General features: G+C 44.4%; 1 protein-coding gene across 2 annotated transcripts; it reads left to right on the plus strand.

Moving 5' to 3' along the window:
- Window positions 1-5,037: 5,037 nt before the first annotated feature.
- Window positions 5,038-15,928, plus strand: AK2 (adenylate kinase 2). Of its 2 annotated transcripts, XM_083173842.1 has the most exons (7): window positions 5,038-5,195; window positions 10,320-10,445; window positions 10,525-10,635; window positions 11,119-11,213; window positions 11,325-11,397; window positions 14,388-14,583; window positions 14,991-15,928. In XM_083173842.1, the coding sequence occupies exons 1-7, from the start codon at window positions 5,097-5,099 to the stop codon at window positions 14,996-14,998; spliced, it is 708 nt and encodes a 235-aa protein (XP_083029968.1). In that variant the 5' UTR covers window positions 5,038-5,096; the 3' UTR covers window positions 14,999-15,928. The 2 variants fall into 2 exon arrangements, with proteins under 2 accessions (XP_083029968.1, XP_083029967.1); XM_083173841.1 differs by lacking the exon at window positions 14,991-15,928 and having other exon boundaries at window positions 14,388-14,831.
- Window positions 15,929-16,466: the final 538 nt, after the last annotated feature.

The raw sequence follows: 16,466 nt of genomic DNA on the forward strand, positions 1-16,466 counted from the left end.
TACTCTTGTGTTGTTTTTAGAGGAGGAAAGTCTCACTGGGGTTCTCACAAAAACAGCATCCACGTGGTGGAAAAAGGGGGGAGAAGGTGGCAATAAGTCCCATCTGTAGTTCCAAGGGCAGAATGGTGATCCAATTGGAGAGGGAAGTCACAGTTCTATGGAGTCCAAGTCCCAATCCTGGAGTGGGAGACACCTGACGCGTTTCACTACTGAGGACACAAGAGGATCTAGTACATTGGTCTTCAAACTGTGGCCCTCCAGATGTTGTGAAACTACAAATCCCAGCATGCCTTGCCACAGTTTTAACACTCCCTTCTAGCAAAACTGTGGCAAGGCATGCTGAGATTTGTAGTTTCACAACATCTGGAGGGCCACAGTTTGAGGACCCATGATCTAGTACCTTATACTGGCACCCCCCCCCCCCCCCCCCCACACACACACACTAATTGTCTCTACAGTACATCTTGCCATTGGTGAGACCTACTGAGTGAAAATTGGGGTTCCAAGCATACCATCTCTGCACAGACTCCTCCAGCGGAATCGATCACCATCACCGTGTCAATAGAGAGGACCTGTGCTGCTCTGAGTAAGGCCCATTTGGGCTAATTGGGGGTCCCACAACAGCTTCAATTACCACAGGTTCCTCCAACGGTCTACAAACAACTCCATAATCATAGAGAGGATCTGTGATGTTCCAACAATTCATCATTTAAGATCAGTGATCCTCCATCCAGTCCTCCTTTTGGTAATGTGCACTTACCTGTATTATTTATTCATATCCAATCCTGTGAGTGAGCTCATTAATCAAATATTATTATTTTCTAAAAAGTATGCTCAATATTTATCCTATAACAAAACAGTGCCAAACTGTTTTTTTTTTTTTCTGACTGCTCATTTGGAACTTGGGAGTTCTAACTATTGCACTAATAATCACGTTGAGCTCTGTATATGTAAATGCTGAATGTCAGAATTATTCAAATCAATCTTATGCTGTGTACACACGGGGGCGATAGGGGCTGAAATCGCTGGAAATATGGTCGCTGGCGACCATATTGCCAGTGATTGGGAGTGTGCCCCGGCGATAAATCGCCGGGTGCGCGCTCCTGTTTTCAGCCGCTTTCTAGTCGCTGGTCACAGGAGCTTGCTCCTGCGACCAGCTAATTACCTCTGCGGCACCGCCAGCAGAGGTTCCTTTTCATCAGCGACCATCTCTGGTCGCTGATGCAAAGGAGACACTGGGCAATATATTGCTGAGCAATATATTGCTAGCAATATATTGCTGAGCAATATATCTCCCCTGTGTGTACGGGGCTTTAGTACCTGGCATTTAGCAATTGCAGACACAACTCTCTTAGGCCAGACACGGGGCTGCAATTTGAAGCCTACATCCATTGAAGAAAACCGATTTGTTAGTGTCATGGTGACTTGGCAACTGAACTTTGTCCAGCTCTATTAGAGACCTGTTGGATCAGAATAAGCATATTTTTTTATTCTCAGAAGTTTATAATAAAATTAGAGTCTACATTTCATATTTGAACATCCCAAGTCTAAAGAACATATTTAGACTCAGATGCCTATAGAAGCTGGGTAGGGCTGCCAAAAGCACACTCTCTGCCTGGTCTGGCAGTCCCAGGAGGAATTAGGTATCATGGTGATTCTTGTACTGACATGGTACCACCATCAATATGATGATAACAGACCTATTTATTTTTAGCTTTTCACAAGTTGAGATGTGCAAGCACACAACCAGAGAGACTGATCAAGCAAAATGGTATGTTAACCCTTTGCACTCCTGGCCAGTATCTACTGTATGGCTGAATAATGCATTGCTGGCTTAGTGATATTTTTCATAAATATCAGTGATACACCTTTTTCTATACATAGTACAGATGCAGCAGGCTACATCTTTGCCCGGCGCCAGCCAGATCCCTTTCACTGGTGAGCGCCGGCGATGGGGACTGGGACGCGCGTCCCAGTATGACGGTGGCTGGGCAGCATCTCTCTGCCCGTCTCCGCTTCAGGGAGACGCTGCCCAGTTCGGGGGGGTCGGGGCAGTGAGGGGGACCGGCGGTGGGGACCCCCGGCAGGCTCCGTAGCCACGGGGCGCGCAAGCATCTCGTGCGCGCGCCCCTGATGGTAGCCAGCCGAGGTATTTCCTAGGGTGTGGTGGGAGAATAAAATAGTGTGCCGAGCGCAGCATTGCAAGTGATGTGAGGGGATGCGGTGCATTGGAAACTGTGTCCATGTCGACAGTGTCGACAATCGGGTAAAAAAAAACAGTGAAAACCCCATGTTGACCTTTTGGCTGTTGACCTAGACCCTGTCGACCTATTGTTTGTGTTGACCTATTGACCTAAACCCATGTCAACCTAGACCCATGTCGACCTAGAACCATGTCGGCCTAACGCTTGTCGATCATCTTGCTGTAGACCAAACAATCCCAACCCATGTTCCCAGGGGAACGCCCAGCATTTTCATAAGGATGCAAATAAAATGCTGAGAGTTATGCTGCTGCTGCCCCCATTCCATCCCTCCTGGAGCGAATGGTTCGGCAAATGTGAAACTCGCAAAAGCCTTTTGCATTCGGGGTGGGGCCTAATTAACCATCGGACGTAACCAATCTTATAACCCAGGTCAGATTGCTGGGTTGGTCAACCCGGGCTATGAACTTTGGTGCTTTCACACCGCACATCGACCCAGGTCAACATGTCATCAATTACCTGGGTCCAAGGTGCGATGTGAAAGGGGTATTAGCAGATTGTGAAAATCATTATTTGGCAATTTTTATAGATCTTGGTGCACGAACACTAGTTCCGACCGGGTGGGTGATCATTTAGGGGCGAACCAGAGTGTTTTCTTGGAGTGGCCTGGAAAACACAACTGTAAGTTGCTTTTGAAGAGGAAGCACCATCCTGAGCCACTGTGTTTGAGTGATTTGCAGCATTTCAGCTGGGGAGATGATACATTGCAGACGAGGAGCGCTGTGGCCAACCTGTGTCCACCATCACCAAGGACAGGGCTGGGCAACACCGGCCCTCCAGATGTTAATGAACCCGATTGGGTGTAGCGCGTGTCTATCATTAGTATGTCACCGAGAGCTGCCATCCGACTGGATCATAAGGCAGGTAACACATACTGTCTTGTAGTCACAGCGCAGACGGAAGGCGGGAAGTTGTACGGTGACGGTCCGGGTGACCTTGGGACACGTGGTTCCCACAGATCGTGCCGTTTTATACGTGAAATATCAAATGCAAAGTCGTTTTCTTTCTGTGAGAACAATTAATCATTTGTCAGCAGAGATGCTGCTGTCTGTTTTGCAGTGGTGTGTGCTGCATGTATATGATTCTTTTTTCGTTATAAATGTATTTACTGCAGCTTCCAGTGACTCAAAACCAAATCCCATGCATATTGTTGGAACCCAAATAAATGGCAGGAGACTAGGTTTTATTGTACAGCAGATAACCAAGCTCCTGGATGCTTTCATGGGCAGAAAATCCACCACTTTCATGGTGCATTGTCATTAGGCACAAGGGCACCATGAGCGACTCCTGGATATGGCTTTCCAGCACATCATAAAGCATTACCTGCGTAATATTTATGCGCTATATAAGAAACTGTCAATAAATAAACAATAAAATTACAACTCCCCTGTAGCTACATGCGCAGACTTTGCCAAAAAAACAGCCACCATTTGCTTGGCCATGTTGCACTCACGTCAGAACTTCTGTAGTAGAGCACCTCTAACTGGGGTCCACTGGGGCCTACTGTTGTTTGGTCTTGGGTTTAAATTTGTAGATCCAGGATTCATCTCTGAGATGATTGATTCTTTCCTCTAACTCAGGGCTGGGCAATTGCGGCCCTCCAGATGTTAATGAACTACACATCCCAGGATGCTTTGCATTAGTTTTGCTATGTGGACATGCTGAAACTGATGCAAGGCATGCTGGGATGTGTTGCCCAGCCCTGACCAAGGACAAGGTTTTTGTCATGTGGGGTAGGGCAGAGTTCAATGCTAGGGTGACCATGGACCAGTTTGCAGGGCTAGGCAATTGCGGCCCTCCAGCTGTTAAGCAACTACACATCCCAGCATGCCTTGCATCAGTTTCAGCATGGCCACATAGCAAAACCAATGCAAAGCATCCTGGGATGTGTAGTTCCTCAACATCTGGAGGGCCGCAATTGCCCAGCCCTGAAGAGGAAAGAATCATCTCAGAGATGAATCCTGGATCTACAAATTTAAACCCAAGACCAAACAACAGTAGGCCCCAGTGGACCCCAGTTAGAGGTGCTCTACTACAGAAGTTCTGACGTGAGTGCAACATTGCCAAGCAAATGGTGGCTGATTTTTTGGCAAAGTCTGCGCATGTAGCTACAGGGGAGTTGTAATTTTATTGTTTATTTATTGACAGTTTCTTATATAGCGCATAAATATTACGCAGGTAATGCTTCATGATGTGCTGGAAAGCCATATCCAGGAGTCGCTCATGGTGCCCTTGTGCCTAATGACAATGCACCATGAAAGTGGTGGATTTTCTGCCCATGAAAGCATCCAGGAGCTTGGTTATCTGCTGTACAATAAAACCTAGTCTCCTGCCATTTATTTGGGTTCCACTTCCAACAATATGCATGGGATTTGGTTTTGAGTCACTGGAAGCTGCAGTAAATACATTTATAACAAAAAAAGAATCATATACATGCAGCACACACCACTGCAAAACAGACAGCAGCATCTCTGCTGACAAATGATTAATTGTTCTCACAGAAAGAAAACGACTTTGCATTTGATATTTCACGTATAAAACGGCACGATCTGTGGGAACCACGTGTCCCAAGGTCACCCGGACCGTCACCGTACAACTTCCCGCCTTCCGTCTGCGCTGTGACTACAAGACATGTGTTACCTGCCTACCATATGATCCAGTCGGATGGCAGCTCTCGGTGACATACTAATGATAGACACGCGCTACACCCAATCGGTACACTGAGAGAGAAATCACCGACGCAATGCAGCCAGTCAGGGGATGGGTGGGCGGAGCGCTCTCTCGCCGTGTGTGGGTCAGAGTGCTGCTGCCCGGCGGCTCTCTCTCGCGTGAAACATGGCTCCCAGAGAGGGTGCAGCAGCAGAACGGGGCTCCGTCATGGACGGCATCAGAGCCATTTTATTGGGGCCACCCGGAGCCGGCAAGGGAACTCAGGTAACGAATGCCCGCGGGTTCGTTTTATCGACTTCGCTGTATAGTTGTGCTCATATCGGCGACTCGTCCGCTATCCTGATACCATCGCTGGCACACGGGGGAGGGGGAGAGGTGTCTCTGCCTGGTGACGTGTTTCTGTGTCATTGGCCAGTGCTCTCCGCCTGGGTAATTTATAGTTCCCAGCAGACAGTCACGTTCTGTCAGTGTCAGTCAGGCCGTGGCATGGTGACCCATTTCGCGGTGCAGACTCTCTGTAGGGTTTGGGATGGTACATCAGAAGAAACCATGGCCAGTGCACTGCCAAAAAAACAAAACACTAGATGACTAGGGGCACCGCCAATCTAGTTAGCTAAATCGCCGGTGGCGCTGGTCAAATTAGTGCATATGCACTGAACGTTGTCGTTTACCGATATCAGCCCTTTGCATCACCATGCCCTGCATGTTCAGGTGGGGGTGGGGGGTCGTTAACGATTGTACTTATGATTGTTAGATGAAGAAATGGCCCTTTTAAGCGATATCTGTTCATTTCTTGACTCGCCCTAAACACCAGTTTGGGTAAGACAATGAGCTTAATTGTTTTTACTTATTTGAAGTAAATTTGCTACTTACGCCTGGTACGCATAAGGTGTGCACCTGGCAATATTGGTGGTATTGACGAGGGCATACACACTTAAGGCATATTTGCCTACCTGACCCTCTCCATGCGGGAGAAAATGCTCTGCTCCTGGACTTCCCTGGCAATGTATGATTGCCATCACCTGTGGGGAGCTAGGTAAAGGTGTTTCACCACAGGTGATGGCAATCATACATTACCAGGGAAGTCCAGGAGCAGAGCATTTTCTCCCGCATGGAGATGGTCAGGTAGGCAAATATGCCTTAAGTGCTCGCATCCTGTCCACTGCCGCTCTCAGCACAGGATTGGACTTACACAGCATGATGTAAGGGCGCAGAATAAAACCTGTTTAAAGGGCAGAGCGCTGTGCCCTGTAATACAAACAAGTCATTGTTAATAGGGTGACCACAAACAAAGGGGTGTCACATTAAAGTGATCAGCCACGTTTCTACGTCAGAGCATACATTTTATTTATTTATATATATATATATATATATATATATATATATATATATTTGTTGTTGTTGTTGTTGGTATATGCTCACTCATAGGCACAAGCCCCAATCTCCACTGCACTAGGTCACCTGCTGGAAACCCAAATATAAACCAAGAGTGGTGGTCATATGATATTAAGCCACTACTTGGATGACGTTAGTAGGTTGGCAATGCGTTTTTATTCCTCAGCGCACCAATGGTCTGTGGTCCCAGGCTGCAAGGCTGTGCCGCGTGGGAAATAGCAATCCAAGCAGTGTTGCACGCTATCACTTGCAGAGCCAGCTTGCGGCTGGGGTGAACAGCGATTGATGAGCTCCAGCTTCTCTGGTGCAGCCGCTGACATCCCGAAGGTAGCAAGTCAGCGGGAACACAGGTGCAGCAGTGTGGAAGAATGAGTCTCACCCTCTGGAGCCAACTTGCGGCTGGCTATCGCCGGGGTCAACAGCAGTGAGCTAGATACCGGTGCTTGTGCAGCCGCCTTTGCAGGTGGGCAGGTAGGAGACAGCTGAAATGGTAGGCTGGATGCTGACTGTGTCCAGGCAGCCAGGGTTCAATGGATGGCTGGGTGGATTCAGTGATCGCTCAGAAGGCTCCACACAGCAGAAATGTGCGGGGCCTACCGAGCGACCACTATGAATTTACAGGCAGGTCTGTTATAGATTGGGGACCCGCGGGGCCGCGCATTTGTACCGCTGTGTGGGTTACACTCACCGCGATATTCAGACACTTTCTGAAGTGGCTGAATATCGCTGTGTGTATAGTGGCCATTACCCATGCAGGGGGGAGCTGCATAATATATTATTCCCCCGTCCAAAAGCATGGTGCCGTTAACCGCATCTTTAAATTGAGCAGCATGGAGGGTTGATCTGAAGGTGTGACGCTGCAGGTCATTCACACTGAACAATTTGCCAGCTTAAAACTTCAAGAGACATTTATTAAATGCCAAGGATATTACAGATTTCTGGGGTTTAATGTGGAGGGACTGTAGTATATTGCACGATAATCTCCGTTTCCAACCTCAAATCTGTACCCATAGGTTTCAATGGTGGCAGTTAGGCAGTTCGTGAAAAAGGCGTTAGCCTATAGTAGCTTTTTTTTTTTTTTGTATTTAAGATGTGGCGTGTGGTAAATATTCCCCCAAGCAACTGACTCATACCTGAAAACTCCTACTACATACAAACTTATTTTTTTTTTTTAAGGAAGTAAAATGCTGATACAAATATCCATACTCATTTTGTGATTTAGATGCACCCTGATATTTAGTTATATACCTTTTTAAAAAAACACAGTCTTTAGCACATCATACGTTTCTGATGCTTATATAATGAGTTATCCACCTCCTGGTTTTGGGAAAATATCACAGTATTTTATTAAAGCACTACACTCTGGCTTTGTAGTGTGCTTTATGGTAGTCTGCGGTGTTAAGGTACATACACACTGGGTGCTTTTGCCCAGCGTGTATGCACAGAAAAAAAATCGCTGGGCTGAAAATCGCTCAGTGCAAACAAATGATTTTTGCCGCTGTGAATGGCTTTCTATAGCAGGACGCTATGGAAAGCCGTTCAGTCTGCTGGTAGCAGATGAACAGTGGCCGTCGTCGGTGATGCTGGAGTGCTCATCGTCTGCCCATACACACTGGGCGGCTTTTGAGCTGAAAGCGATAAAACTGAGCTGCTTTCAGCTCAAAATTGCCCAGTGTGTATGGGCCTTTATTATGTAAGTAATCTAAAGTAAAAAAATGTTTTACATGTGATCTGATGTATCAAGCATAATATATTGAGATATGTATAAAACACAAGGTACTTGTTTCCTAGCACGGCCACACCGATTTACATCGGGGTGGTCGTGTCGGAAAAATCGGGTCGATCGCATTGCATGCGATTTGGTCGCATGCGATGCGACCGACCGATTTTCGACCCGATTTTTTCATTGAATGAAATGTATTGGATTCAATGTAAAATATTCCCAACCCCCCCCCCCCCCAAATTTAACGGCGTACACCCCACCCCACGATAGACGCCAACCCGAAGCGTGGCGAGCGCAGCGGTGCGCGTCCTCCGACCTTTTCATTCCCCTACTATCCACGTCGGCGTGGAGTTGAGAATAGAATAGTGTGGCGAGCGCAGCGAGCCACCGAGCCCGAAGCGTGGCGAGCGGACGCGTATACCTGTGAAGTTATACGCGTCCCCTCGCGGGGCACGCTGCGCTCGCCACGCTTCGGGCTCGCCACACTATTCTATTCTCAACTCCACGCCGACGTGGATAGTAGGGGAATGAAAAGGTCGGAGGACGCGCACCGCCGCCCCTCGCGGGCTCGCTGCGCTCGCCACGCTTCGGGTTGGCGTCTATCGTGGGGTGACGACGGGGACATCTATAATGTGAAATGGGTCATATTGGCCCATTTCACATTTTTCACATTTTTTCACGATTTCAATGTTAAAAAATATTTTAACATTGAAGCCTATGGAAAAATCGGGGGCATCGCGTCGGGACCAATGTTAATGGTCCCGACCGACGTGATGCCCCCGATATTTTACCTTTCCCGACACGATTTCAATGTTAAAATATTTTTTAACATTGAAGCCTATGGAAATATCGGGGGCATCGCGTCGGTCGCGTCGGGACCAATGTTAATGGTCCCGACCGACGCGATGCCCCCGATATTGTGTCCTAGCCGGCAAAATGGACCTGATTTCAAAGGAAATCGGGTCCATCGTATGGATCGTGTACCTTAACTTAAAGGTACACGATCCATAAGATTGTGGCCGTGCTAGGAAACAAGTACCAAACACAATCCGCCATCAAGAAACCTTCAACAGTGTAGTTAAAAAAAATTATGTAATTTATTGCTATCAATAATTGTACATAGGACTTACGGCCACTATACATGAGTGGCCACTATTCCCTTATTGGCGGGCAGCGATGATCGGCGATCAGTCGAACAAATTAAACATGATAAAAATGCCCAACTCCCCCCATCACAACCTGAAGACTGCTTTGGGGAATTGGGATTTTTGAACATGTTTAATAATCTCGCTTCCCTAGACCGGCTATCAGGGAATTGAGACATTGAAGCAATTAATTGCTGATGGATTGGGGCCATTAGCCAGTGGTACTCCATTCCATACCTAAAATGCCCCCAAAAGTCATGATTTCAGGACTTCTGATTATGGAATCAGCAAAATTAAGGACTGGAGCTGAGAAAAAGAGAATATGCAAATAAATATGAATAGACAATGTGCTGCATATACCGGTATTTATTATTACATATAACCAAGCCTGATTTGTAAATCTTCATATTATTCACATGGTGCTAGGTCCAATATGACTTGGAGCTGTTTAAAATGGAGGACCAGTTATGTGAAAAGAAAGTGAAAGTGTTGGAGAGGAGGATCAGGTTAAGGGATAAATTCCTCATAAAGACAATGATAAATGCATTGTGTAGTATAGTTATATTAAATATTGTTAAAGCCCATACACTTTGAGCTGAAAGATGCTCAAAACACCAAGTTTGAGCGACTTTCAGCTCAAAGCCGCCCAGTGTGTACGGCCCGGCGATGAGCGCTGCTGCACGCTCCCGCATCATCGCTGGGAAAGCCGCTCATCTGCTGGTATTACCAGCAGTTGAGCAGCTTTGTGGACAGCCTTGCATAGCACTGCGCTATGCAAAACCGCTATGCAAAAAGCTTTCCCCACCCAGCGATGACATAGCTGTCCATACACGCTGGGCATAATTGCCTAGTGTGTATGGACCTTTAGAAAATCAATCTTAGGTTTTAGTGCCAGTATGGACCTGCCATAGGGCAGGTGCATGTTTTGATGGTGCAACTAGCGGTGGCGTATAAGCATGCATCAGTCAGAATAATAGCATGCAACTACATCGTAGACAAGAGGAAGTTTAGTGCCGTGTACATAAATTTGCTGACTTTGCTTCTTGCAACAAAGAATCAGCTCCATGGTGTGAGAAAGGTGCGTACACATTAATAATACCATATTTGCTGATCTATCTTTAACAGGCTCCAAAACTGGCAGAAAAATACTGTGTTTGCCATCTTGCCACGGGAGATATGCTGAGAGCCATGGTGGCTTCAGGTTCCGAGCTAGGAAAGCGCTTGAAGTCCACAATGGATGCAGGGAAACTGGTTAGTATGTTTGCATCACCTGTTAATGTGCAGAGTTTGTGTGTGGGGTCTTATGGTGATTATTGACATTTGTCTTTAGGTCAGTGATGAGATGGTGGTAGAGCTAATTGAGAAGAACCTGGATACAGCCCCATGTCAAAAGGGATTTTTACTGGATGGGTTTCCTCGCACTGTCAAGCAAGCTGAGATGGTAATATATTTAGGATGTATGTCTCTTTGCAGCATAGCGGGGTATTCAATGCCCCTGAAGTCTAGCTATGATGGCGAGAAGTGTCGATAGCTCTCCATCAGTGTATTCAACTCCCTCCCCTTCACTCACCATTTTTACCTCGCTGGTTCCCTTTGGCAAGGTGGAAACAGTGGACTCTCTGCTTTTGTGGTGAACCTCACCATTTAAGGGTATCTTCGCTGGCCTTTCGCGTTGAGGATTCTGGCCAAACATTGAATACGCTGAGGGGGGTTTAACGACTATGAGGATGGATCTCTGTGGATTCATTATTTTATCAATGGCTATATTGTGTTGATGTGCAGCAATGAGACTGTCATTGTGGGTGTGAGTACAAAAAGAAGTGTTTGCACAGATTATACAGTGTGCAGAACTGCTGCATACGTCTATAAATTCCATAGATCTGCCAATTGCTTTGGGTAATAATTATCCGTGTTTCCACCTTAGCTTGATGATCTTTTGGAAAAGCGACGGGAAAAGCTGGATTCAGTTATTGAATTTAGTGTGGACGACTCGCTGCTTGTTCGCAGGATCTGTGGGAGGTAATGACAATGATCTTTTATTTATTTTTTTCAGTATCTTATTGACCTGTTTCTTGAGCCTTTTCTATTACAGTTATAGATAAGTAACTTAATTTTCTATTTCGTTAATAGATTAATACACCCGGCAAGTGGGCGGTCATACCATGAGGAGTTTAATCCCCCTAAAGAACATTTGAAAGATGATGTGAGTGGGAAATGCAAGTATTTCCTCTGCATAGGACTGTAGAGAGATTATGACCCCTAGTACTACATTCCGTAAAAAAAAAAGAAAAAAACCTGGACAGGCTACCACTCTTAGAATGGCCATCGGTCTGCAGTCTTAAAGACCATTGGGCTGGTTGGTTTTATATTAAAATTTTAGAATACACTGGACCTAATTCATCTTTGATTGCTAATCTGCAAAAGTTCCAGATGACTGCGAGTAGCTAGCCGCTGCCCAGACCGAAAAAGACACGCCCAGTGTAAATTTGCAAATAAATTGTGGATGGATAGCTAATTGTAATCCATATACAATTCCCAAACCATCCAAAGGATTATGCAGTCTGTGTGAATGTTTAGCGTAGCTCTGACCCTTCTACTAATCTGTGACTGAGACAAGTTGATCGAGCCTAGCAGTGATGTCACTCCCTTAACCCTTTGCAGTCAAGTGTTTGTTTGTTTTTGCAATTCAAACAGCTTGGTTTTAATGCTTAAATTAAATGTAATTTTTATTTTCTTAATTAAAAAATGGTCTACATTAAATGTTGAACGATGGGCTGTTGAGCCTGACTAGACATTGGACTTGAAAGGGTCAAAACACATGGAAACCTCAGACAGTTTTAGAAAATGGCAGATTAAACGCTCGCTTCCTGTCGGTCAAATTGCAAGGGGATTGGTTTACCATACATACACATTTTTCTTTGCTAATCTGCGTCGCTCATGCATGGTGTATATGAAACACATGCGCAGTCATGTGATCACTCAATTTGGAAATCCACAGATTAACGATTGAAGCTGAATTAAACCCATTTCAATATAAAGTGGAAAAGTGTGTGTTTGTTGTTGTGGGGTGTTCTAGTACTGTTGACTGGTAGTATACATACATATAATCCATCACTAAACTCAACCATATACAGTTTTATAGTACCAAGGTCTCTTCCAAAATAATGACAAACCATGCAGCCTGCAAGTCCAAGATAGAGTGCAGTGATCTCGCTCTGTGAAAAAATGTGTGGGTTCTGGGGACCCCTCACGTAATAAAGTTGGGGTTCTACTCCACGCTTTTGAGCTACCCACCACCACTACTGTCACTACAATGCCAGAAGAAAAAGTGGATTGAGAAACAAAGAAGGTTTTGGGAAAAGAGGGAGAGATGGTTGGTCAGGGAGAGAGAATCAGGAAAAATGTTGATGCGAGAATAGGTGCAAAAGAGTGTCTCAGACAGAGAAAAGGGGAGGAGCAAGAGGTGGCAGGAAAAAAAGAGGTGGGGCGGATGGAAAGGGTTGGGACCCAGGTAGTGAGGTGAATGGGGGATGCGAGAGGGAAAGGTGATGGTAGAGGAGGCAGGTATATATTTTTTTTTTTTTCACAAACATTGGCACGTCTTCTCCCCAGCTAGGCTGCAGGGTCCCCGGTTACCCACTCTGGTCACCTGCCACTACTGCTCCCCAGTGCTGGCCTCTAGTGCTCCCCAGGCAGCCAGGAATGTCCACAGAGACTCACTGTGGCCCCGCCGGGCTCTAAACCTCCCCAGCTAGCCTGCTTTATAAGAATGCGTCCCCAGGGACCTACTTCAGGCACCGGGCATCTCTTGATCCCTGGCCAGGCTACAGCAGAGCATGTCCCTGGGGATGCACTCTTTTTGTAAAAAAAAAACCAAAAAAAAAAAAACCACTCAGTTCAGATATAAAATACGTCCTGTAGCAGGTATTTGCAATCATTGATAATGTGTTAACTGTTAGCTCAAACATGATTTAGTCTACCTTATTAACCTATTTCAATGCCATCTGCATTATTTATCTTGCTTGTATATCCTACAGTACATGTATATATTTATATAAACCTAGATTTAAAATCTGCAGTTCTGTTTTGAAGAGCTGTTTGCACATACAGTACATTTAAATGTGTTCTTAAATGCTTGTAGATGTGTAATGGTTTAAGTGACTGATTTCTATTGTGATGTTAATATTATTGGTTCCATTACGATCGCTTCTTTGTGTTGGTGTGTTAGAAAGTTTTGGCATGTTATCGCCTATTTTTTCATCTTTTTATCTGCATTTGTCAAATTAAAAGTACAGTTTCCATGCAGTTTTAATAATGGGGAACCATGGAGATGACCAGTGCAAAGTATCTTAAATCTTAATGTTCTAAGTTTTAACAAACATTTGTGTTGATATAATACCCATGAGTGTGCATATGCTGCTCTTAAGGTAGCCCCTAGAGCGCACATATTTGTATGCTCTCCTGTGGGAAGAAACTGGGGCATTCTAAGGGCAATTTATTATTTCCAAGGCACACTGCAGCCATTGCCTGTAATTTAATAGTTCACCTTTTGTATGTTAAATACCTGTGCATTCAATGAATCAAACTAGGTCAGCTAGGCTCATGCTATCCACTTTTTCAACTTTAAGCAGTAATACTATATTGTTAAATACCAAAAGAGATTAATTTTAAATAAGGTGTGGCATGACTGGTGAGGTGGCGTCCACATACTATTGGGTGCAAAGGAATATGTCCAAGATGCTGGCCCTCTGTTATGGCTTTACATCATAATAAAATAAAAATGACTCCTAAAGTTTGAGTTGCGAATTGTGACATCACTCTGCCCTGGCAAAGCCATGAAAACTCCGCATATCATCCTAATGAATGTCTCCGCAAACCAATTCCACTGTGTACATGGCACTTGTGGTTCTTTGATAGTGGAAATGCTTTGGTCATATAAGGGAACCGTATTTCACGTTCTTTTATTTCCCTTCAAGCAATGTAGAGGTTGAGTAGTGTGGCCTGTGCTGCAGACACAGGAGGTCTTACCAGGCATACTGGGGGTTAAAGAAGAAAAAAGGGGGCCCTGCCTATTTTTTTTCAGTCCTGGGCCCCACAATTTCTGATGGCATCCCTGCCAGAGTGTATCTCTATGGTTAGAAATTTGCAGGGCTTACGTCTCCTGTGTAACAGTGATTCTCAATTGCTCCACAGATAACCGGAGACCCTCTGGTGAGACGCTCTGATGACAATGAGACTACTCTAAAGTCACGGCTGGAGGCTTATCACACCATGACTGCACCATTGGTGGAATATTATCAGCGCCATGGAATCCACACCGCCGTGGATGCTGCACAATCTCCAGATGTGGTGTTTGCAAGCATCTTGGCGGCTTTCTCCAGAGCTCGCAGTAAAGACCTTGTTATATTTTTGTGAAACTCATGTAGGGGGACAGATAACAGTATGGTTAATGTTGTACTGTTGATTCTTTCAGTGCATTAATATCTTTTGATATTGACTTATCTGCTGTGCAGGAACTTGTCTGTGAAGTGTAGTGATAAGGGCTGGCAATGTGGAGTATGCTGTTACTACTCGTGTTGTCACAGGCAGCAAACTATCTAAATAAAGCATTGTCAAGCTGAACATTTAGAAATGCAACTGATTACAGAAATATCATCTTTTTACTTTTGCCCCATTTCCTTGTATCTTGTTTTCAAAATATTGTCCTTTTGTGTCTATGCTCTCCTCCTTTAGTGTTCATGTTCAAAAATTAGTTTATATTACATTTTCTTTTCTTTTTGTTCTTATTTATTTCAGCACACTGATACCCACCCTCCTGGAGTGTGTTCTCTGCAGACCTCAAATCCTATGCACAAGAGTAGGGCACTGCATGATAAACTGATGATTGAGTTGACTCGCCGGTTCTGCTGCTGCTGTCTGTCCATATTTGTGTTGCTCCCCCATTGTCCTAAAATATCATTGTTTTGACCATCTGACAGTCTTATAACTTGAGCTGTAGAAGGTACAGCATGTCTTACCTTGCTGAGGTGTGACTGTGACCAGTGGTTTCCAAACTTTTTTTAACCAGGGTGCCTTAGGATATCAGCATTTGTAAAAGGTACCCCTAGGCAAAAAGTTTCTTATGGATAAATTAAAAAATAAAGTAAATTGTGCTTAACTCTCACCCTGAGGTTCATTTACTGTATATGGTGGGGAATATAGCTGTGGTTCTAATTGACCATACATGGCCTCCACTAGCACTGTGGACCCCCAACATGAGAAACCCTTCAAAAATCCCTAGGCACACAGTTTGGGAACTACTGGACTACACAATTACACATAAGCAGTGTCTTCCTTGTTATTTCTCAGGTACAAACTGCTGACCTAGGTCTGGTGGAAAGATGGTGTTAATAAATATGAATAGTTTAAGTGAACATATAACGTATAAAACCTGAGAATCTCTATGTTCTCGCCTGCTGCGGATTATGGACAAAATTTTCAATAACCCGATAAACTTTTTGTCGAAGCTATGGTTGTTTGTGATTAGAGGCACAAGTACTTCTCTAGTTAGGTACTAAAACCAGTATAAAATAAAGTGCTTAATGTAGAAGGGTGACATTGGGTAAACTATAAATCTTGATGGACATTTTTCATACGTCTTAATATAAACTTGATAATTTGTCTGTTGCTTACTTCCAGACCTATACACAGTGCCTTATGTGATTACCAAAGCAATAAAAAGTGTGCAAGAGTGACTTATTTTGATTATATTTGTTATTTTTTATATATATATATATATATATATATATATATATATATATATATATATAATTTTTTTTCTTTATAGAAGCATAGTCAAAAAGAATACAATAAAAATATAATCTCTGCACACATACTATATCATACAAACTTTACAATGATTGTACAATGAAGAAAGTTAAGGTCCAATATATACTGTATAACAATGACCCAATACAAATAAGGGATCTAATACAATAAGGAGAAAATGAAGGTATGTGCCTGGAGCTGCTCCTCTGTACAACTGCTATTAAAAAGCATCCCAACAAGAGAAATGAGAAGACTGGTAAGCAAAATTGTGTGTGTGTGGAAGGGGGGGTTCAAGTGGTTTCAAAAACAAAACCACTTGTTTTTTAAATTGCCATAATTGTTCCCTTATGTAAGTGGTTCCCAAACTGTGTGCCTAGGCTCCCTGGGGTGCCTCAGGACACTTGCAGGGGTGCCTTGGGTTGGTGGACCAGGATCAATTCATATTATTTATTGTCAATGTACCAG

Source organism: Crinia signifera, chromosome 2 (genome assembly GCF_055691185.1).
Source record: "Crinia signifera chromosome 2, ASM5569118v1, whole genome shotgun sequence".
Lineage (NCBI taxonomy): Eukaryota > Metazoa > Chordata > Amphibia > Anura > Myobatrachidae > Crinia > Crinia signifera.